Source organism: Oncorhynchus kisutch, linkage group LG21 (assembly GCF_002021735.2).
Source record: "Oncorhynchus kisutch isolate 150728-3 linkage group LG21, Okis_V2, whole genome shotgun sequence".
NCBI lineage: Eukaryota > Metazoa > Chordata > Actinopteri > Salmoniformes > Salmonidae > Oncorhynchus > Oncorhynchus kisutch.
Genome location: NC_034194.2, coordinates 18,357,522 through 18,383,002, shown reverse-complemented (window position 1 = coordinate 18,383,002; position 25,481 = coordinate 18,357,522). Strand labels below are relative to the sequence as shown.

The window sequence follows — 25,481 nt, the reverse complement described above, 5'->3', positions numbered from 1 at the left end:
CAAAAAAAAATGCCTACCATTGGCCAGTCCAGTCTGTTTGCTATGCACTGCAGAAGTTTCTGTTTAGCTAAGTGTTGCCATGTTAATAGTTTTTCAGTCAAATTGGGCTACTTTGAAAAAGATGTCCCGGGTGAACAAGTATTGGTCACGGGTTGCGGGTTTTTGGTATATTTTTAGATTGCTATGAATATATATATAAGTTCAAAAGTTTGTGGCCACATAGAAATGTCCTTGTTTTGAAAGAAAATCACATTTTTTGTCCAATAAAATAACATAAATTGATCAGAAATACAGTGTAGATATTGTTAATGTTGTAAATGACTATTGTAGCTGGAAACTGTTGATTTTTAATGGAATATCTACAAAGGCGTACAGAGGCCCATTATCAGCAACCATCACTCCTGTGTTCCAATGGCATGTTGTGTTAGCTAATCCAAGTTTATCATTTTAAAAGGCTAATTGATCATTAGAAAACCCTTTTGCAATTATGTTAGCACAGCGAAAAACTGTTGTACTGATTAAAGAAGCAATACAACTGGCCTTCTTTAGACTAGCTGAGTATCTGGAGCATCAGCATTTGTAGGTTCAATTACAGGCTCAAAATGGCCAGAAACAAAGACCTTTCTTCTGAAACTCGTCAGTCTATTCTTGCTCTGAGAAAGGAAGGCTATTCCATGCGAGAAATTCCAAGAAACTGAAGATCTCGTACAACGCTGTGTACTACTTCCTTCACAGAATAGCGCAAATTGGCTCTAACCAGAATAGAAAGAGGAGTGGGAGGCCCCGGTGCACCACTGAGCAAGAGGACAAGTACATTAGAGTGTCTAGTTTGAGAAATACACACCTCACAAGTCCTCAACTGGCAACTTCATTAAATAGTACCCGCAAAACACCTGTCTTAACGTCAACAGTGAAGAGGCGACTCCGGGATGCTGGCCTTCTATGCAGAGTTCCTCTGTCCAGTGTCTGTGTTATTTTGCCCATCTTAATATTTTATTTTTATTGGCCAGTCTGAGGTATGGCTTTTTCTTTGCAACTCTGCCTAGAAGGCCACCATCCCAGAGTCGCCTCTTCGCATTTGACGTTGAGACTGGTGTTTTGCTCTGATAGGTTGGATAAATAAAATGTGAAGAATTGAAAACAGTGATGAAGAGTTGCATTTTTGCTGCATTTCTAGGAGTTTTGCAGAGTTCATATGAAGATACAGATTAGACAATTGATGTCCAAGCCTCAATCAACATAACCCCAGGAAGACTACAGAAAAAGATATTGACGAGCCCATTCATATTCCATCACAGTTACTAATTTATTAATTTTAAAAAAGGAAAAAAAATACATTGCTTTTTGCTTTTCTTTTACACTGTATAATATGAAAACAATGCCAAGTACAACGCATTGCATATACAAACCACTTAGAAGTACAAAACGTTTACATTGTAGGAGAGATGAGAACTAAAGAACATACATACACATGAACAGAATTCTAGAAAAAGAAGCACAGCTTTTTGTGGACGCATACTGTGGACATAGATACAGTGTCCTAAAGGACCAGTTGACATTCCCCATGAGGTTTGGTGGTGCACCCAGCCTAGTTCTCTGGTAGTGTGGCAGTGAGGGCAACAGGCACCCCAGGGCATGAGATACGTGCCTGCCTTTAGAAGAGAGATGCCCCACAGACACTGCAACATCTCCTCCCCCCACATGCCATAGTCAGGGTGGGAACAGTAAATATGGGGAAAATAAAAAGATTCAAATGCAAACGTAATCTGACAGTAGTGACTTTCTAGCACTATTTTTTTGTTATTTTTGGGGGGGTTCACATTCAGAAGCAGGCTACCATGTTGGGGAGGGGAAATCCATGCCAAACACACAAATAGACAACACTTAGAGAGGATAAACTACTATCTGCATTTACTACTAAGGTTCTGTTGATATTATGGTCTGCACCTGCAGTGTTTTTTTTTGTGCCATTTCCATGATTGCTGAGAGGCTACATGGACACCATTTTGTTTGCCTTTTGTGGTTTCGTTACACCTCACACTTCCCTATACTGTAGTTGCCGTCACAAGCACTAATTCAGTTTTATACGAATGTCTTCATAAAAGGGATGGTTCTGTAATTGACGACATTCACTTGGAGCCACTTAATAACTCAATACATGCTGGAACCTGATGCATTGGCTTGTCTTTATACAAAATGGCTCTAGCCAATTATCAGTCCAGCCTAACAGCTGTCAACATTTCATGTACATTTCCCATCCATTTTATTTACCCCGGGAATGGTCATCTCCACATTTTAGCTTTGGACATACTTCAGTTCCATCAGACAGTCTGCTCTACATCATATCAACATGTTTAATGTACAAGGCAATGGTTCTGTTCAGAAAACACCATTAACACAGCTAAATAACCCCCATATTAGATTTAAAGACTATAAAAAAATGCCAGTACTATATTTGGTGTTTTTACAAAGAGAAAATATTACAAGAGCAGTACAAATCATTTTCACCAATAGTGTACCACAGTGCTTCAACACAGACTCTGAGCAGAATGTTCCTCTAATGGCAATAGCTTTGGTATCCTTAATCGAAAAACATATTACCATTTTGGATAAAGGGCACATTACTTTGAAGCAACACTTTTAGTAGCAGAAAGAGATCAAGATGTTCACAAAATTATAATTAAATAATATAATACAAAACTCCTAACTGCATCGAATGCAGATTAATGATATACCAGTGTGTGAACTCAAACATAATGAAGACATGGTCAGATGTAAATGTGGGATAATAAGCCTGCCTAGTATCTACAATTCCATAAAGATTCACTCTGACAAATCACAAATGCACTGCTTAACCCTCTTCATTCATTTTGTCATCTGACATGGCATATTAATATGCTTTAGCCCCATAAAATGATTTAACTTGTCACATAAAGGTAAAATACATACTGTGGTGAAATGAATGTGACGCTGTAATCCTAACTCAAACTCTAGGGGGCAAACTGTTATTATACTGTAATAGGTCGTTTGAAAGGCTTCCGCATAGCACTGTTGTGCGTTGTTTTACTATATACAGATAGAGTTTTAAGTAAACTAGTTAGCTTAGAATACATGCTTGGGAGACAGTCGTATTTACAGTTTCCTTACATATCATGCAAACTTGACCCTCTGGTGGTCTGTCAATACAATACTTTTAACAGATTTAAAATACCTTTAACAATACCTGTTCATTCAAACATCACATGAGCATACACCCTCTTAATAAATATTTCAATAGTGTAGTAAAAGTCAACGCATTAAACAATAAATACTTTGAAAGAAGATACTATCTACTGTATGTAGATCGTTTGACAAAATAATACATGGCAATGTTACATCTCAATGTCACAGTGGTTTGGCTTCACTTCGAACCAAGATTTGTCCTCTAGCGACAGAATTTTGTGTTTGATAAGATACAGTTTGTCCTCTGATTTGTCCCTTATACTGATTTGTCCTTTATACTGATCTGACCACCTTTACTCTCTTATTGAAAGCGAGGCTGGGGTGAAATCCATTTCAATTTCATGAAATTGAATTTATAGGATATAAAATCCCCAATACGTCATTTTCAATTGACCAGAATTGAAACTGAATTTACTCCAATTCTGGCAAGGCTTTGTAAAGTTGAAAAGATAGTGCAGTATATCACCAATAATATGTCTGAGAAAAGCTCTATTAATATCTACTTATGAGTTAGATAGGCTGACGTTCAGTTTCCTCTAAAGAAATAGGGGTATACAAACTCTCTATGAACTAACCTGAGAGAAGAAGATGAATACAGTAGAGACATTGTACTGTAGGGCATCTCATGACTCTACCCTAGTATGGGATTTTGTTTCAGAGATGCACTTCATTAAAGCACCCGGTGGCATTTTGACTGTAAACACAGAATCTGATTGTACGGATTGAGATGAAAATAAGACTTGGAAAATTATAAAAAACAATATAATTGATGTACAAAAGTCCCTTGTATATAAGATTCCCTCTAAGGGTGATATTTGATCATAGGCATTGAACAGTAGTAGTACTAAGGGGGGGGAGCAGGAGGAATCCATGTTGACATTGGTGGGACTGTGCCTAGACACCTTGGGAGGCTACTGCTGCTTAATATTCTTTGGCACCTCCATTCCTGTTAGTAGGGTCACCTGCGAAGGACAAACAGTTCCAAATGAGTTCATGACAGATTAAACTGCTGACTCGAGGTCCAGAATTTGAACCACAGTGCTCATTAACTCAGCATGATGTATATTTCCTGGTTAGTAACAATTCAAAAATACAGTGGGGCAAAAAAGTATTTAGTCAGCCACCAATTGTGCAAGTTCTCCCACTTAAAAAGATGAGAGAGGCCTGTAATTTTCATCATAGGTACACTTCAACTATGACAGACAAAATGAGAAGAAAAAAATCCAGAAAATCACGTTGTAGGATTTTTTATGAATTGATTTGCACATTATGGTGGAAAATAAGTATTTGGTCAATAACAAAAGTTTATCAAAATACTTTGTTATATACTCTTTGTTGGCAATGACAGAGGTCAAACGTTTTCTGTAAGTCTTCACAAGGTTTTCACACACTGTTGCTGGTATTTTGGCCCATTCCTCCATGCAGATCTCCTCTAGAGCAGTGATGTTTTGGGGCTGTTGCTGGGCAACACGGACTTTCAACTCCCTCCAAAGATTTTCTATGGGGTTGAGATCTGGAGACTGGCTAGGCCACTCCAGGACCTTGAAATGCTTCTTACGAAGCCACTCCTTTGTTGCCCGGGCGGTGTGTTTGGGATCATTGTCATGCTGAAAGACCCAGCCACGTTTCATCTTCAATGCCCTTGCTGATGGGAGGTTTTCACTCAAAATCTCACGAAACATGGCCGCATTCATTCTTTCCTTTACACAGATCAGTCGTCCTGGTCCCTTTGCAGAAAAACAGCCCCAAAGCATGATGTTTCCACCCCCATGCTTCACAGTAGGTATGGTGTTCTTTGGATGCAACTCAGCATTCTTTGTCCTCCAAACATGACGAGTTGAGTTTATACCAAATAGTTATATTTTGGTTTCATCTGACCATATGACATTCTCCCAATCTTCTTCTGGATCATCCAAATGCTCTCTAGCAAACTTCAGACGGGCCTGGACATGTACTGGCTTAAGCAGAGGGACACGTCTGGCACAGCAGGATTTGAGTCCCTGGCGGCGTAGTGTGTTACTGATGGTAGGCTTTGTTACTTTGGTCCCAGCTCTCTGCAGGTCATTCACTAGGTCCCCCCGTGTGGTTCTGGGATTTTTGCTCACCGTTTTTGTGATCATTTTGACCCCACGGGGTGAGATCTTGCGTGGAGCCCCAGATCGAGGGAGATTATCAGTGGTCTTGTATGTCTTCCATTTCATAATAATTGCTCCCACAGTTGATTTCTTCAAACCAAGCTGCTTACCTATTGCAGATTCAGTCTTCCCAGCCTGCTGTAGGTCTACATTTTTGTTTCTGGTGTCCTTTATCAGCTCTTTGGTCTTGGCCATAGTGGAGTTTGGAGTGTGACTGTTTTAGGTTGTGGACAGGTGTCTTTTATACTGATAACAAGTTCAAACAGGTGCCATTAATACAGGTAACGAGTGGAGGACAGAGGAGCCTCTTAAAGAATAAGTTACAGGTCTGTGAGAGCCAGAAATCTTGCTTGTTTGTAGGTGACCAAATACTTATTTTCCACCATAAATAGCAAATAAATTCATAAAAAATCCTACAATGTGATATTCTGGATTTTTTTTCTCATTTTGTCTGTCATAGTTGAAGTGTACCTATGATGAAAATTACAGGCCTCTCACATCTTTTTAAGTGGGAGAACTTGCACAATTGGTGGCTGACTAAATACTTTTTTGCCCCACTGTATATATGTGTACAGCCTATGCAGTTTAGCACATCCTTAATCTGGAGATTCATTTCATTTCTAAATAAAGCCGATAATCCTTGAATTTAGAGACAAAACTATCTGAATGAATTTCTGAAACCTAATCAGCTCTGTCTGACTATCAGTGCTCACCTGGACATTTCTGTTGATGCTGACAGCAGGCATGAAGACACCCTCCAGGTTCTCAAAGGCCACGGGGCCATGCTGCTCTTTGTTGATGAAGAACGTTAGAGTGTACTTGTTCAGGTCCAGCAGGATGCCCACAGTGGCACCCTTGGAGATGCCCCCCTCGGCCCTGCAGAACACACACACAGAGTCTAGACCTAATGTACTACATCAAAACAGCTCACACAGGCCCTTTGAGAGTGGTCTGGGATCTCTGATGGGTAGAGGGATCCCAATGAGTCCAAAAACACTATGGAGCAAATGGCTTTGAGCGGAAAATCGTTTTCTCTATCCAAGACATTAGATTTGACCTAATTGCTAAATATTTCGTGTTCGTATGTAGGCTATGTGTGATTTGATGTACAGTAAATCCCTAATATATTCGGAATACTTGTAGTCCAACAAATATGTGAAAACATTCCCAAGCTTCTCCTTCAGGGTGTATATCTTTTCTCCCTTCCAATGGAATAAAGAAAACAACCTGAGGCACTAAGTCCATAAACGCATCCATATCCAAACATCTGAAACACTTTGGCAGTGCAAAGCCATATGTAAATAGTTACACTCAAACCAGTCAAGTCATTGGAAACCCCAAAAGCCAGCAGTGTTTTCGTTTTTGAGAGTGAGCAGCTCAAACAGTCAAACAGCTATGTCACAAAGTTAACTGGGTTCTACAGGGGGTTCCAGAGAAATACACTAGGCTAAAGAAACAAACAAGCAGGATTGCAGCACGATCAGCCTTTGGTGATTACCTGACATACAGTACATACATGTATCGTTGGCACTTTAATGAGGGAAATGAGTGAGTCATTGTGGTTGATAGGCTCCAACGTACCACCTGACAGGAAGATAAATAATGAGGTTGGAGAAACCAAAAGATGATGTGCTATGAAAGACAAAAACAGGGAAAATCTTTAATCAACGACTGAAAATAGTAACTACTACTGTATTTTTGGTTTAACGAGGAAGGAGGATCCTGCTCTGGATATTCATGTCCCTGGGGCTACTGTAGGTTGCTAAGCCTGTGGCCTCTTTGTCTTTGAATCTATGTGTAATATTACTCTGTTACCCTGTGTAAAAGTAAATAAAAACGGATATTCACAAAACATAAGAGCACTGCCCTGAGAATAATCTCTTCCATTTCCAACTAACTGCCTGTCACACCCTGGTCTGTTTCACCTGTCTTTGTGCTTGTCTCCACCCCCCTCCAGGTGTTGCCCATTTGCCCCATTATCCCCTGTGTATGTATACCTGTGTTCTCTGTTTGTCTGTTGCCAGTTCGTCTTGTCTCGTCAAGCCTACCAGCGGTTTTTCCTGTACTACTGTTTTCGCTCTAGTCCCTGTTTTCTAGTTTTCCTGGTTTTGACCATTCTGCCTGCCTTGAACCTGCCTGCTGTTCTGTACCTTGTGACACTGCCCTGGATTACTGACCTCTGCCTACCCTGAGCCTGCCTGTCGTTCTGTACCTTTCGGACTCTGCTCTGGATTACTGACCTCTGCCTGTCCTTGACCTGTCATTTGTCTGCCCCCCTGTTTTTGTAATAAACTTTTGTTACTTCAAACTGTCTGCAACTGGGTCTTATCCTGAGGTCTGATACTGCCTACCAAGTATTGCAAGTGTGTACGTGTTTTAGTCCTGACAGTATGACACACAAAGCACATGATGGCTATTTCTAAACTCTGAAGCTGTGGAGGAGCAGGAGTCAGCCTTCCTCCCCAGAGATGTGTCACCTACCTGTTGGTGTGGGAGTTGTTGTGCATGAACCAGCTGCGGTTGTTGTCCACGTACATGGCCCAGGCCTTATCATCCTTCCCCAGCATCATGTCCTTCATCGTATTGATCCTCGCCACCCCGAATGCAGGGTCCGGGTGGTTGTCATAGCGATCCACCCTGAGCTCCCAGTAATGGACCCCCTTGGAGAAGGCGGCTGTCCCCAGGACCACACGGTCATCGTAGCTGTTGCAGCTCACTGTCCGGTTCTCATTGGTCAACATGATGTCCCTGTGAGCCGAGGTGGGGTCGAAGGTGAACCAGGCCACTGCAGGAGAGACAAAGTAGAGCAGTAGGAGGAGTCAGAGCAAGATAAGAGCATTTCCAGGTCTCTAGGGCATGGTTGTCTGAGTGAACCTCATTGGAGGATGGAGCCCCATGAGAGCATGAAACATGATGCCAGTATAGAATGGCACGATCAGCTAGGACCCCATGCTGGGCAGCATACTGTGAGATGACACATGAAATATTCACAAAGCAGCACAATGAAAAATTCTACTTCTCATTTAAAAGTCAAGCACTGGATTCATTTTCATTCAGCAGCTCCTTGCCCATAAGGCACTGCTGTGTCAAACCATTGCAGTGTATTGCCTTAATTAGCCCCATTCCTCAAAGAGGCACTGCTATGTTAGAATAAACAGTTAACTGGCACACGACAGGCACTCACTAAGGCCTCCACATGCAGAGATCCATTGTTATTGCAGCTGGCAGAGCCAGAGCTGGAGCCGCCTGTACTCTGCTCAGTCTAAACTCTCTCCTTGTCCCGCTGCTCTGTCAGCTCAATCAATGGCATCAACAACCTATCCTCTCTCCCTCTCCCTGTCCCTCCCTCCACTCCCCATCCCAGTAATGGGAGGACAGGGAGAGGGAGGAGAGGGAGAGAGGATAGGCAGTTGATGCCATTGATTGAGTGCAAGGCTGGGATGGGGAGTGGAGGGATGGACGGGGAGAGCACGGCAATGCGCTGACAGCTGGCAGGCTAGAGTAATCACAGTCTGGCACGCTCTCGCTGTGATACTTTGCTAAACTGCGAAACCACTTCCACTGTCTGTCAGCCCTATATCAGGACTGGACACCTCTTTAGTGGAGCTCCTTCATCTCTGGCTCTGCCATGGTGTTTACTGCTCTAAACCTGGAGGTTTCTGGGGACCCAGAGCTGACTAGTACCACCACACCCAGCCAGGACAGTGACAGATTGCACCAGTCTCCTTCCATTAAAGTGAGATCTGGGATACCATTGCTGTGGATTAGAACTCCGTAGTTAAGGACACAAACAAGAGCGTTGATGGGAGGACGAGGCTTTGTCGGCAAACAGCAGGCCTGGATGTCCCAGAGGACGAGCTCGGCTCAGGAGCGGTGAATAAAGAGTATCATTCTGTACCCCGGGCACTAATTAAGCCTGGTGTCCCCTGGTCCCCAGTTGGGTGGGGCGGGGGGTTCTTCTCTTCCTTCCCTTTCATGTCTACAGTTAGGTCAACACAAAGTGAGAGAACACAGAACACCCACCATCAGATGTCTTCAGCACCACAGTCTTGCTATAGGGCCCCACTCCGGTGGAGTTGTAGGCCTTGACTCTGGCATTGTAGGAGCTGTTGAAGTGGAGGCCGTCCACAGTGCACACAGTCTCCTTCCCTACATACACCTCCTGGGACACAGAGACATACAGTACAGCACAGGACCATCTGGCGTTAGTTAGAGCTCTGACTGCAGCATGTGCACTATGAATAATAAAATACGTGGCATAGGCGACAACTGTTATCTATAGGAAACGGGTAGGACACCCTACTGCACATAGAATTACAGTGGAACTGTATTGCACATATTGAAATGAGCCTGGCTAAATAAAACACAGCTCATGCAAACCTTTTATTGCATAATGAGCATCAAACGTTTACATTCTTTGACTTAATCTACTGTTAAAACACCCGCCCGTGAAGTGCTCCACCCTAGTGTCAGACTACATGGAGCGTCGGACATGATGACACGTTCTCTAATGTGTGAAGTGAAGGATTATCTGACCCTGTATTGACCCCCGTTGCCGTCGTCCAGCTCCAGGATGTAGCCTTCGATGGGGTTGCTAGGGGGCACAGTGACCCTCCAGGCCAGGGTGGCACTGTTGTTGCGGGTGCAGCACTTCTCCAGCTGCAGCAGGGGGGCCGGGGGCACCGTGGCAGACTCCACTTGAATAGAAACAGATGGCAGGAACACCACAGAGAAGTTAACATCTATCTCTGCATGGATAGGTTGTGGTTGATAGTTGTTGTTGTCAGGCAGGTAAGAATATTGTCAGGGAAGAGTGCGGTAAAACATGCATGGGAGGAGAGCACTCTATCCCCTTAACGTGGTGGGCTGGTGTGGGCTGGCAGGTCTCAAGGAGGAAAGGGGGATTTGGATGATCATATAGCAACTCTGAAATACCTCCTGCGCTCTCCGTCTCTTTCAATCCACCTGCATGCATTTGTTTCAATAATGGAGTCTCCTGTATATCTGAAACATGATATTGGACATGGGTTGATGTGTGGTGCTTGACTTAGTTTGCAACATAGTGGAACTGATCAACTACTGTGCTTTCTAAGAGGAATGCTGGTTACATTTCCCCTGGTTTCAAATCTCATTTGGTTTTACATGACGTTGTATTTGGAGCAGACTAAGTTGGTAACTGTGTACGGGGAAATCTTGTCTGCTTCAGTAGACAGATATGGAAAAGTGTTGGAGCGAAATGAAATACATCGTATTTATATGACAAATATATCCTGGTATTCTAGGACATTGTCAGGGGATATACTGTGCACTACAAATCTTCCTCAGGTTTAGTCAAGCACAATATTTAAATAGACTAATGAAAAAATTTCTCTGGACACATAGTATGTCTTAATCAGATACTCAGAATATTGAACATGTGTGAAACATGGAAACCTTTTTGGTCAGTTTTGCAAAAGCATTTTTTCCACTTCACCAAGGTATAAAGCACAGAATGAGTGCAGGTGATGCATATCGCAAGAGACAAGTGCATCTACTTAACTGCTGAACAGCCATACAAAAATACATCACAGGCACACTTGAAAGAGGAGTCCACTGCAAGACTATCTAACAATGTAACAATATACTGTATGAAAATGTGTACGAATAGACTCAACACTACGCAAACAGTAGCAAGTATATGAATATGACTTAGAAATGAACACATATAGGTTACCTTTGCTCTGGACAAAGTCCAGCTGTAGTATGGTCTGCAGCAGGGGGTCTGTGTTCAGGGTCAGGTCAAACTCAGGGCCCACCTTGGGCTCCAAAGCCCCTTTGACCCACTGGTCCTGAGACGACGTCACACGTTTAATCAGCGCATCTGAGATCTACATAGAGACACACAGCAGGGGAGAACCGCTTCAAACCAGCTACAACTCCACTAAAAGGTTCAGCTACAGTGTAATATACTATTACAAAGTGCAACATGGTTTTAATGGACTTTTTATGGAAAAATGCCAGCTGGAAATGTGCTGCATTAAGGAATAGCCAACCCTGTAGGTTACCAGCTTTTGTAAGGATTTATATAAGCTTTTATGATACAGAGCACAGATTTTGTTCAGGGGTTATAAGAAACTGTACAATCCATATCACCATAAACATTTCAAGGGGGGAGAGAAGCACCAATTTACAGAAGAGAGTCTTTCATCTCTATTTCATCCTATTCAGACTGTTCTTTAAAAAAAAAAGAGGAGAATCAATGGCTTCCAGCTAATGGTGAGGGGAACTAAATACGACAAGTCGACGTTTAACTCGATGAGGGTGTCACATACCAATGTTAACCATTATCAGGTTAACCTTTAACAGCGCAAGTCAACGAGTATTGGTTTGGGATGACCTATTTATTACCTATTAAGTATCAATATCTTCATTCACATTTGGCCAACAACACATTTTAATCAATATCTTGCTACAAGCTTATCATATGCACTCTGAATCAATATTTATTAGTATAGTAAAATATATAAGCAGTTCTTTCAAAGGTCTTGATGTTAAGAATTTTTATGGCAAGAGTTTTCTAATGATCTTCAAATTATTTGTTTTCAACCCGTTTTAGGAAATATATTTGAGAAAAATAGTTGTTGGCCTTAGCATTTAGCAGTAGGAAACAAGGACATCTGAGGGGAATGTGAGGGAAGTCAAGCAGGCTAGCCTCATCCACAGCCTGTCACGCACTGATCTGTTTCACCTCTCTTTGTGATTGTCTCCACCCTCCTCCAGGTGTCGCCCATTCCTCTAACCTACCAGTGGTTTTCCCCTTGCCCCTGCTTTGTCTATATTCCTGTTTTCTAGTTTTCCCAGTTTTGTCCTTTCTGCCTAACCTGACCCTGAGCCTGCCTGCCGTCCTGTACCTTTGCCCCACTACTCTGGTTTACCGACCTCTGCCTGACCCCGAGCCTGCCTGCCATCCTGTAACTTTGCCCCACTACTCTGGTTTACCGACCTCTGCCTGACCCCGAGCCTGCCTGCCATCCTGTAACTTTGCCCCACTACTCTGGTTTACCGACCTCTGCCTGACCCCGAACCTGCCTGCCGTCCTGTAACTTTGCCCCACTACTCTGGTTTACCGACCTCTGCCTGACCCCGAGCCTGCCTGCCGTCCTGTAAATTTGCCCGACTACTCTGGTTTACCGACCTCTGCCTGACCCCGAGCCTGCCTGCCATCCTGTAACTTTGCCCCACTACTCTGGTTTACCGACCTCTGCCTGACCCCGAGCCTGCCTGCCGTCCTGTAACTTTGCCCCACTACTCTGGATTACCAACCTCTGCCTGACCCCGAGCCTGCCTGCCGTCCTGTAACTTTGCCCCACTACTCTGGTTTACCGACCTCTGCCTGACCCCGAGCCTGCCTGCCGTCCTGTAACTTTGGACGTCTATAAGTACCTAGGTGTCTGGCTAGACTGCAAACTCTCCTTCCAGACTCATATCAAACATCTCCAATCGAAAATCAAATCAAGAGTCGGCTTTCTATTCCGCAACAAAGCCTCCTTCACTCAAGCCGCCAAGCTTACCCTAGTAAAACTGACTATCCTACCGATCCTCGACTTCGGCGATGTCATCTACAAAATGGCTTCCAACACTCTACTCAGCAAACTGGATGCAGTCTATCACAGTGCCATCCGTTTTGTCACTAAAGCACCTTATACTACCCACCACTGCGACTTGTATGCTCTAGTCGGCTGGCCCTCGCTACATATTCGTCGCCAGACCCACTGGCTCCAGGTCATCTACAAGTCTATGCTAGGTAAAGCTCCGCCTTATCTCAGCTCACTGGTCACGATGGCAACACCTATCCGTAGCACGCGCTCCAGCAGGTGTATCTCACTGATCATCCCTAAAGCCAACACCTCATTTGGCCGCCTTTCGTTCCAGTACTCTGCTGCCTGTGACTGGAACGAATTGCAAAAATCGCTGAAGTTGGAGACTTTCATCTCCCTCACCAACTTCAAACATCAGCTATCTGAGCAGCTAACCGATCGCTGCAGCTGTACATAGTCTATTGGTAAATAGCCCACCCTTTTCACCTACCTCATCCCCGTACTGTTTTTATTTATTTACTTTTCTGCTCTTCTGCACACCAATATCTCTACCTGTACATGACCATCTGATCTTTTATCACTCCAGTGTTAATCTGCAAAATTGTAATTATTTGCCTACCTCCTCATGCCTTTTGCACACATTGTATATAGACCCCCCCTTCGTTTTCTACTATGTTATTGACTTGTTAATTGTTTACTCCATGTGTAACTCTTTGTTGTATGCTCACACTGCTATGCTTTATCTTGGCCAGGTCGCAGTTGCAAATGAGAACTTGTTCTCAACTAGCCTACCTGGTTAAATAAAGGTGAAATAAATAAAATAAACTTTGCCCCACTACTCTGGTTTACCGACCTCTGCCTGACCCCGAGCCTGCCTGCCGTCCTGTACCTTTGCCCCACTACTCTGGTTTACCGACCTCTGCCTGACCCCGAGCCTGCCTGCCGTCCTGTACCTTTGCCCCACTACTCTGGTTTACCGACCTCTGCCTGACCCCGAGCCTGCCTGCCATCCTGTAACTTTGCCCCACTACTCTGGTTTACCGACCTCTGCCTGACCCCGAGCCTGCCTGCCGTCCTGTACCTTTGCCCCACTACTCTGGTTTACCGACCTCTGCCTGACCCCGAGCCTGCCTGCCGTCCTGTAACTTTGCCCCACTACTCTGGTTTACCGACCTCTGCCTGACCCCGAGCCTGCCTGCCGTCCTGTAACTTTGCCCCACTACTCTGGTTTACCGACCTCTGCCTGACCCTGAGCCTGCCTGCCGTCCTGTAACTTTGCCTGCCCGTGTTCGAATTAATAAACTTTTGTTACTTCGACATTGCCTGCACCTGGGTCTTACCTTCAAACATGATACAGCCTACTAGCAGAGCTCTAGCCCCATTCATCCATACATCACTACTGTACCTGCAGGAAGCCACTGGGGTCGTTCTCTTTGATCACCTCCAGACAGTACTCCATCATGCCCGTGGTCTGACGCAGCTTCATAGTGCAGTGTGTGATCTGGTCACGCACCACCTGAACACAGGAGAAGCCAGGAGGACACAGACGAGCACCCTTTAATGTAATATTAATACTGGGCAGGCATTTCACACCAATACAGACACACACACATGCACACGTACACACACATACGCGCGTTTTTCCTTTTGGCTAAACACAAAGCACTGGGGAAAATGGATTTGGGCGGGTGTCAAAGCCATTCATTCACAGCTAATTGAAATTCAGTGGACTGTCAACATTTTATGAGCCTTTGTTTGGGTAGACCACTTATACTTGCTCATGTGTTTAACTTATCTTTGCATTTTTGTGAAAAAGTATGGATTTTTGTGTTTATAAGATTATACATTAAAAGGTCAGAAAAGGTTGATTAATTGGAAGGTATTTAATCACTCTATCAAATTAAGCCTTAGAATTCAAAACTAATGTATGAAATAATTAGATTAAGCCACTGACACATTCAGGCCATTAGCCTATCATTAATTAAATGTTCATAAATTATTCACCTGTCAACCGGTTTCATTATTTAAATAAATCCATTAAAATATTAAAAATTAAATAAGCATAAAATGAACAATCCTGAATGGTAGACAGAATAAAATAACCCCAAAACATAAACAAACCAGAGGACAGTCAGGAACAGTCATGTCTATCAAATCATAATTAATATACATTTAGGTAAATCAAATGATATATAACAACTCAGATTGAATTTACTATATAATCCTTACATTATGCAACATTCAAACAATGCCACTCCAGCGGTCTATGGATTATGCCTGGACTAGTCTGTCACGAGTCACAAAAATGACTCTCTCCCTGGGAATGTGTAGTGTGGTCGAAAGAGGCCACTGATAAAAATACTGCTGACAGATTAATGGCTCGGATGAATTTAATTAGAGTAGAAAATGACGTTCACCGGCACACAAACACAACACTCCAGACCATTGAACAGGGGGAAACAAATGCCCTCCATCTGAGATTGCAGGGTAAAAAACAAACATTGTCCTGTAGATGACATAAAGTAGTTATTCTCAACAGATTACCGTCACAACTGCTCCTAAAAAAAGGGATTTCAATCAAACAAAGCTCACAATCCAGGCTCTTTCGGCTGAGAGTTGAGGAAAGACTGACTGCATCGCTTCTTGTTTTTATAACAAACAATAATGTGTTGGAAATTCCACACAGCAACACACAGCACTGACACACATGCCACCAGACATGCCACCAGATGTCTTTTCACAGTCCCCAGGTCCAGAACATATTCAAGGAAAAAAACAGTATTATACAGAGCTGTGATTGCATGTAACTCCCTTCCATCTCATATAGCACTAGTTAACAGCAAACCTGGTTTAAAAAAACAGTATTATACAGGGCTGTGATTGCATGTAACTCCCTTCCATCTCATATAGCACTAGTTAACAGCAAACCTGGTTTAAAAAAACAGTATTATACAGGGCTGTGATTGCATGTAACTCCCTTCCATCTCATATAGCACTAGTTAACAGCAAACCTGGTTTAAAAAAACAGTATTATACAGGGCTGTGATTGCATGTAACTCCCTTCCATCTCATATAGCACTAGTTAACAGCAAACCTGGTTTAAAAAAACAGTATTAAACAGGGCTGTGATTGCATGTAACTCCCTTCCATCTCATATAGCACTAGTTAACAGCAAACCTGGTTTAAAAAAACAGTATTAAACAGGGCTGTGATTGCATGTAACTCCCTTCCATCTCATATAGCACTAGTTAACAGCAAACCTGGTTTAAAACAACAGTATTATACAGGGCTGTGATTGCATGTAACTCCCTTCCATCTCATATAGCACTAGTTAACAGCAAACCTGGTTTAAAAAAACAGTATTATACAGGGCTGTGATTGCATGTAACTCCCTTCCATCTCATATAGCACTAGTTAACAGCAAACCTGGTTTAAAAAAACAAATATAGCAACACCTCACAATGCCTTTCCCCATGTGACCTACTTTTTGTGCTTATGTACTGACATGTATGTGCAACTGATAGATACACACACTACATGTTCATGTTCTTAAATGTATGTGAGTTGGATTTTGTCTGTAATGTATTTTTCTTTTGTATGACGGTATGACTAGCTGTCGCCATTGGCATTGGCTAATGGTGATCCTAAAAAATGTCAGAAATCCAAGTTAATCACCAACCATCTATCTCCACCATACTGTGGGAGAAGAGATGTTATTGATACCGAATGCTGTCAAGACAATTGCTCTTTACTAGCGTTACCATATGGTTGTGTACTAAACTCCATAAAGCTCTTATTTTCCCATTGTAATCTTCTGAAAAGGACACATCAGTTTGACAGCCTTCATCATAGTGAAATGAAGAGACCTTTTTTTCTGCTGTGTGATGCTGCAACAGTCCTAGCTGCTCTTTAGCTTTAGCCCTGCTAAACACAACAGCTGTCCTCTGGAGCCCCAATCCCCCAGCCTGCACATTGAGCCTGGGCTTGGATCCATGTGACCCACTAAGAACTTAACACCAGCCAGCCTGCAGGCCCAGGCCCTCAGCTGAGGCTTCAGGGGGAGAAGAGAGGACAGGGATGCGGAGAGGACAGAAATCTGTATCCAGATGCACCTCGACCTGGGCCAAGACAAGTTCACAACCTTGGATGCCCTTTGTGTCATGAAAGAGCTGCTAGCTGAGGTAAAAGAGGCAGTCTATCACTACTTAGGATTGTAATATGAATAATATGTAACTATTGATCATCTGTGTTAAGTATGCAAAGTATGGTTAACATGTCTGATGCAGAGAGAGTACTGTGATTATTGTTATCAATAAACCATGGCCCTGCTGTGTTTGTCCGCCCGTCTGAATCCTGCCACCTGTATGTTACAGTCAACATGACCTTGTCCCCAGGATAATGGTGCACATACAATCTGAGCTTGGGAAGAAGTGTCTGGGGCAGTCAACATGACATTGTTATCCATCAGCCGTCGCAGCGTCCATCCTTCTAACCCACCTTGAGCTTGTACTCCCTCTCCTTGGTGACCTTGGTGAGGAGCTTGGCTTTCTGCCTCGTCAGAGCCTCAATCAGGGCGTCACACTGAGCCACCAAGCAGGCCTCGAACTCCACCCCGTTCTCCTGCGAGGGACACAACACATCACATCGCTCAATAAAAGAACAGGGAGGTACAGGAAGGTACAGGGTGCTAGGGCCAGGCACAGAGGGGACGGGGGATGGGGGGCAAGGACACTAGCGGACTACATATGATAACACCACAGTGATTACTGCTAAATCTTCCATCATCACCACTGCATATCAATAATTTACCTAAGCGCAGGTGAGATAGTGAATTCTATTCGAGCTACACTCTGCACCTCGGTTCAAGGATGAAGAAAATGGTTAGAGACTCTAACTCTACTGAGCTGAGCAGAGCTGGGATTTTACTCAAATACAATCCCCTCAACCCCAGAATAAGAGTCTTAATGCACAGACTGATAAGACATGGTAGTGCAGTAAGTGTATAAAAGCTGTGACAGGCTGGGGCAGTCCGTGTGGACAGCAGCCCTTTCCTACTTTAGCTCTTAGCGTGGTCACAAACAGAAACCTTTGTTCCCACCGGGCGATAAGAAGTGCTTTGGATGTAGTGCCGGTGTTCGTTGCAGAATGAAAAGAGTCCAGAAAGTGACATTGTATGATTCCGGAGCATCCTTCCTCTTTCTTTTGAGTGTTTCGTTAAAGCCGACAGGCACAGGTAAGTAGGTTATGGAGAATACAGGTTACATTGACATTTCTATAACGTTTTGACGTTCTCATTTGATCTACCAGACACGTAATCAAATAGAGAATGTTACCTGTATCTGCTGAAGCATGTTCTTCAACTGCATTAGGAATTCCTTGGCATCCTTGGCTTTATCTGACACACCGTTCAAAGCTTGGGAGAGTTGACACTGTGAATGAAAAACGGGCAATTATTAATCCAAAACTAATCAAAACACTCTCCGTGTCACTTCTCTAACATGTTATGATTAAAGCCAATTGTCCCAGAAATATACAGTATGGGCAGTAATTTATACTAATTAACCCCGTACTTAAGCCCAACCACACAGCAACGACCTCTGAGGTCATAGTAATCAAGGAGATTACAAATTCAAACGAGGGCCTCAAAACCATGTTTAGAGGTCAAACCTTTCAGCAGATCTGCTCTGAGCTGAGGCTCATGGACCATGAGTGAAGGGTAATCATGGTGTACACCAACCCTGCTGTGATCAATCTGGCCCGGATCCACACCTCCCTCCTCCCACCTCCCTCCCGCTCCTCCCACCTGCCCCTATTCCTCTGGGCTTCTCTATCAGTCTCAGTCAGGGCTTCTCTGGGGCTGGGCCTCTGTGGGCTGCGTGCGTCGGGTTCAGGAGGGACACAAATCAAGCCAGCCCTCCACGGTTCATTAATGTGCCATCTGGCCCAGCAAGCTGTCTGTCCGCGCTGCTAACAAGGGGATGAGTGATTCCGCTCCCCTGTGTGGTTTCTTTCCACCAGGGCCCCAGCCACAGCTCCTGACAAGACAAGGGGGCAGTGCCAGCCCAGTGTTTATCGGCTCAGACCTTTTTCTCTCTGTGACACTTTGTCAGGGTGACCTCCAGGGGTCAGGGGGAGGGGTCTGGTGGCCCTCCTATGGGGAGAGAGCCTGTCACTTGACAACCTCCTGCATATCACCAATTAATGTCCTTTCACTGGGTTGTCCTCGTTTATCCTAACAGTGTATAATGTGAGAGTTTGATTCGATATGGACCAGAAGGATGCTACTGCTTAACATGAAAACATTACCAAGGGACCCATAGCGTCAAGGTCTTATCAGTCTTGTCATGAGCCCCCCTTGTAAGATGTAGTTATTCTTTATGAGCTAATATTAAACTTCAGTGTAATTAGGATCGGGATGCTGCCCTCGTGTGGCTCAGAACTGGCAGTGACCTCATTAGTGGTGGTGGAATACAGCACCAGCCCCTTCACTGTCACTAAGGATGACAGGTCAGTTATAGCAGGAGAAACCTGTTAGAGTCATTTCCACTAGGCAGAGTCGTCAATTCAACGTCTATTCCACGTTGGTTCATCGCAACTTCGTTGAAATGACGTTAAAAAAAGCGTTGATTCAACCCGTGTGTGATCAGTGGGAAGGGTCATAAAATGAAAGGTGAGGCTCTATTTAAACGACTCGTTTTAAAATGTACCCTTTATTGTAAATGTATTTCCTCCAGACAAATAGGAAGAGGCGTCCTTTTTCCTGACAGCAGCATTCTTCCTCAGTAATGTCATCAGAGAGAGAGAACACTGAAGTAATGTGCGTGTCATTCAAGAGCAGAGGGTTTCAAGTAGGGGAGAAGGTGTGTTATCCATTTCTAACCCAGTGTTAAGGGATCGGAGTAAGACAATTACATACAGTAGCTGCAGTGTTGATCTGCGGTGTTGACCTTGATTCCAAATGGGTCCTCAGGGACATGCCAGGAGGACTGGGTCAGATTCAGGAAGCCCCACCGCCTCCACCCCTTTCTCTTCCCCCTCTTTTTCCTCCATCTCCTCCATCTTCTCCTCCCTCACTCAGCAGCTGTGTCATTAACGCTCCACATCTGGATGAGAGCAGAACCAATCTCCCTCCCCTGCTCAGCCTCACACAAATCCTCTGGCCGTGTGGCACACTGCTCCACCACTGATATTTTACAACATGGCCACAACAGCCATCACAGCCCAGCATGGTCAGCACAGACCCCCAGGCAAATTAAGAGCAACCCAAATAAAGCATGAAATCAGAGCACAAACAATATTTACCAGTTTAGGAAAATCTCCAGAGGATGATTCAATTGAAAATGTAGTAAAAGTAATATTGCCTTAACAATTTATCAAATATTTATAGGATTTGCTACATTAATATATTGTGTGTATGAATATGCATAATATGGACACATTTTATGATATTAAAAAACAGCACAAATGACATTTGCAAGGAATAATTAATTATTTCTTTTTTTCATACTGTGACAGTGTTACAATCATTGACACACGCAAAGTATAACATCTATTTGAGATATCGCATATTGTGAAGCTCGTTACATATATTTCAAAAGGTAGAGTCGTGATATCCATTAGGCCTCATTTTCAGCAACAGTCTGGTAACTTGCCTCCATGTATCCATGGTAACCCTTGAGGTATGCGCACACAGCACTACACTAAGGTCTTGTCCAAGCACTCATTCTTGCCTCTAAAAATAGCTCAAAATGATTCTCCTGTTCCTATGCCTTTGGTTACAGTAGTTGCACACATACAGTACACTCATCCTTTATGCCTGGCTACCCCATCACCAAACGCTTATTCAACACAACATGAACCAAGTCTAGTGTACTGGGTACTATGCAGCTAGAGTATGGCACAGCACAGATATTCAATGGGATGGGAGATACCGCACTGTACTTAACCTACATTCTGGAGCCAATGCTGTTGCAGGGTCTGGGAGAGGGGATCTGTATGCCTGGGGTAGCAGAACAACCTGTCATTAGCTACATTACCATCTGAATCTAGGCTAGCCAGCCAGCCAGCTGACCCGGCCAGACTCTGTGCTCTTACTTGGCTAGCCCCTTCACGTACTGTACAAGCTGGGGGCATCCTCTCCTATATGAATCTCTTTCAATGGTCAAAACCACAGACTTCTGTATCTATTCTTATCCACATAACCGCACTGGAATGTAGCCCCATCCTCCATTATCCAATAGTACTCTACAAATGTGCTGATCAGATTCTATCCATGACTATGACATTGGTCCATAAATAGGTTGATGTAGTTCAAATGTAGGCCTTCCCAATATGTCATCCTTTCTCTTAATGACAGGATGACAACCCCATTTAACAAAATGTGGAATTGAAAAGAGAGGAACCATGGTTTCTTTCATCTCCTAAAAGGTTATTTGTGGTCATGTATAATGTGCGGTATTTGGGAATTCAGGACCAAACTAAAGGACCTGAGTCTGTTGTACTGCTGAGTGATTAGTGCTTTTTGAGGTCAGTTCGGTTTCGGTTTTATAATTTTTTTAAAAATTAAGTTTTTTTCCATTTCGGATTAAAAATATTTTTTGGCACATTAAATGCACTATGCATTATGTGGGTTGAATGCTGTAACAACACAGAATAAAACAATGAATCCAATCCCGTGATGGTAGTGACTGCCCATTACTGCTTATCACTTATTGACCATCATTTATTCACATTACTTTACTTCTGTTGTTGTGTATATTACATTTGTGTTATTTGATGACTTTATCATTTCATTCCATGTCATCATCTCATCTCTATAGAGCTGCTGTCTGTGCCGTCTGACAAAGTCACCATTTTAGTCGTTCTTCAAAGGAAATAAGGCATACTTTTATGACTGCTGAATACCAACTATCAAATCACTTTATGTATTTTCAGGTAGAGATACAGTAGCTCGTGAAGCAACTGCTCTAATTCACTCTCAATCGTCTTCCGTCTCTTTACTGATGTCGGGTCAATAAGTTGTTCAAACCTATTTTTAAACACTGACATTTCGGTTAATTGCTCAGTACTAGTCGGTTGGGCCCTGCACTGGACTTGGCGGGGCCCAAATGCTCATGCCTGCTGCAGCCTGGTGAGCAATGCCCTGGCCTAGTGTACGCATGTGCAGAGTTTGGTACCAGTGTGTAGTGTGTGTGCGGGGGCATTAAATATACTATACACTGAATCTGGGTGTTTCTGCTTGGCTGCCCATAGGACATCCATAGGAAACTTCACTACCGTGACTTTTCATCCAATCGCTTATCTGAGGCTTATCGGCTAGTAAATACATATTCATGATGTATTCCCAGCAAGCATTTTTGTCACTCACTCACACTGTCACTGTTAAAGGGGAGACAAATGCCATTGATACCCTAAGGCAGTCCCTTGTTTTCCGTTTGTTCCATTTGACATACTGTAAATAACATCAACACAACTTGACATTACTTTCAAATCAGGTTTGTAAAAGCATCCCCCGAGGAGGAATATAAGATTGACTACTGAAGGTCCAGCAAAAAACGAATGGGGGCTCTCATTCACAGTGGACGTGGGTCAGCACACACAGGCGTCTCCATTATCAGTATCTCTGCAGCATGGAGGATGACAATTGCCTCTGAGACACAATCTATCTGTGGTCATAAAACAATCCTCGGAGGAGTAGCCGTTCTCTCTCTCTCTCTCTCTCTCTCTCTCCTTTCAACACTGCAATCTCCAAGCCCTCCTACCCTAACTAACAGACTGGTTGTTGAATCTGTTCAACTGAGTTTTCTGTCAGATCCTAGAAGAGGACAGTCGATAGGAAAGCATGTCAGAGCTCGAGGGCGGATCTGGAGCTGTGGATAGGAAGGATTGTGAGTAATAGGTTTGTATTAGTCCCCAGTGTCACAACAAAATCCCATCCAAGTGACAGTGACATAGATAGCTGCCTGGTGCAGTGGAATCATTCAAGGGGAGGCATGCAGAGTAGACCCAAGCCAATATCTACAGTGAAGAGGGATAGTGTAGCTTCAAGAGGGCTCCGAGATCATTTGCCATAATAGTAGGCCAATACATTTGTGTCCTTTTCATCACCTAATGTCTCCCTCCCTCCATCTCTCCCTCCATCTCTCCCTCCCTCTCTCTCTCTCTCCCTCTCCCTCCCTCTCTCACACACACACACACACACTCCCTTCAACCTGAGCAGAGCTCACTTGACCATCCCATTCTTGCCAATACAGATCGTTGGCCATAAAACACAGCACAAAATGGACAGCATGCTGGAGTGTATTCGATCTCACTCGACCAGGAAATATATTAACGAAGCACTTCTGCATCTTGTATTTATAGGGCTCATCACTTATAAACACCGCTTCACACTTACAGTATGCGATTTTCATGGTCCATTTGTGGGACAGTAGGCTAGTGTGACAAAGGTCAACTGTACTCATAACAACCCTTATCAGTGAGTGGGAAGGAGGCATGCTGTTTGATGGGAAGAATACCCCAGGACTCTCCAAATCACACAACATGTACGATTAGTGGCCCAGTTTGGCTTTTAATTGAATTGGTGAATTTGGGTGTGATAGCTCAATGTCCATCTCTACTATCTATCAAAGTGTCAGTCTGCCTATAGGCATCCTATGCCTCTTCACCATGTAGTGGGCGCTGAGGAAACCATGTGGCACTGTTACACAGCGCCGGTGACCTATTCGCAAATTCAAATGGCAAACCCAGAGCTGTTGGCAGGAACAATCTGAGATAGAAACTGGAGAACAGTGACCTGACACTGGTGAGTCAGGCTATTGGGCTGCTTTGTTTTCTTTCTCTGTGATTAGGCTATACGGTGTTGCTGCCTGGTGACTGTCAGTAAAGGCTACCACTGATGCACTCAGTTGGAGTGATTTAAATGGCACTGATGACATGTGATGATGTGATGCTGCAGAGCAGCTTATTATGATGCTGGCCAAGGCCATCCCCACCAGCCTTCATCCTTACCTTGTGCTGTTTCCACATGGCAGCTAAAGGTTTTAAATCATGACTCCCGTGCTTGCCACCCTCAAGACACTTCATACACACTGGAGTCTTGCAGTTGACGCAGTACATGCTAAAGTTCTCCATGTCATGGTCTGCACACGTTCCCTGTTTGCGTATGGTGCCGGCGGGCATCTGCTGGCTTCCAGCCGCGGGCGATTGGGTCGGTGGCAGTAATCGATGTTTGGCCAGCGGTCCACGGGAAGGGTGGCATCGCTGCTGGCATGGTGTGCAGTAAAACACGTCGCACTGTTCGCACATCACAGTGGCATCGACAGGGTTGCGGTCACACAGCTGACATTTCACGTTGGCAGAGCGGTTCTGCTGATAACGAGACACTATCGCCTCCAGTAGCCGGTTACGTGGGAAGCCCCTCAGTCCCCGCTCATCCAAAGAGACACTACGGTGACAGAGAGGACACGTTATGGAGCAGTGGCGGTGCACCAGAGTCGGAGGAAACACCCGTATCCCATTTGGAGACTTGAGGCACGGCGTGTATGATCCATAGCCGCTGTCCGTTTCACTATACATGCTCATTTTGTCCATATCCAAATAATCGTAGTCCGAGTTCCCGGAGGCACGGTTTTGCGGAGGTGTTTCGCCTTCTGGGGTCTGTACAATGATATTTCGGGCGCACGCCAAACACACATTGTGTGAGCAGGGTAAAAGAATAGGATCCTTGAAAAGAGAGCCGCAAACGGGGCATTTTAATTCTTCATCCATCGTGTCTTCTATAAAACGCTCCTCACACAGTGCACAAGAGCAGCGATCAATGAAAACAGACCAGCACCATATGACACGAACAGCTCCCTCGACTGGTTTACGCAGGCGCGGGCGAGGGGGGGTTGTAGTCAGAGCGGATGGGTTCTGAAAACGCATCTTCACAATAACAAGTTCACTTTGAACAAAAAAACTACAAGACCCGTAATCCAAGTGAGCAGCCGTGAAAAGTATTGTGGAGCCAAGTCACACCTTGGTGATAAAACTGTTATTAACCAGTATCTAATCCAAAGGGTAGCAGTGGCACCTGCCCTGCACATTTCCGAGGCTATAATATGCAATGCATATGTTGGTGGTGATTTTATTTTATTTAGAGTTTCAACCTAATCTTTTAATGAAATACAAGATGCATGTTCTGAATGAATAAAATTGGCAATTTACCCAGAACTTTTCCCTTTTCTCACTAACATACATATAGACAGAACTACACTATGTATGCAAAAGTATGAGGACACCACTTCAAATGAGTGGATTCGGCTATTTCAACCACACCCGTTGCTGATAGGTGTATAAAATCGAGCACAGGTCATGCAATCTCCATAGACAAAATTTGGCAGTAGAATGGCCTTTGTGAAGAGCTCAGTGACTTTCAACATGGAACCATCATAGGATGTCACCTTTCCAACAAGTCAGTTCATCAAATTTTGGCCCTGCTAGAGCTGCCCCGGTCAACTGTAAGTGCTGTTATTGTGAAGTGGAAACATCTAGGAGAGACAACGGC

The 25,481-nt window shown here is 43.9% G+C and overlaps 1 protein-coding gene across 1 annotated transcript; it reads right to left on the bottom strand.

Annotated features, from left to right (window-relative positions):
* Positions 1-1,558: 1,558 nt before the first annotated feature.
* trim67 (tripartite motif containing 67) lies at positions 1,559-24,787 on the bottom strand. The gene is made up of 10 exons (XM_020455576.2): positions 23,945-24,787; positions 18,268-18,363; positions 17,432-17,554; positions 14,340-14,450; positions 11,071-11,224; positions 9,894-10,054; positions 9,381-9,519; positions 7,839-8,142; positions 6,071-6,233; positions 1,559-4,184 (listed from the first exon to the last, which is right to left on the bottom strand). Exons 1-10 carry the CDS (start codon positions 24,701-24,703, stop codon positions 4,134-4,136), a joined length of 2,061 nt encoding a protein of 686 aa, XP_020311165.1. The 5' UTR covers positions 24,704-24,787; the 3' UTR covers positions 1,559-4,133.
* Positions 24,788-25,481: the final 694 nt, after the last annotated feature.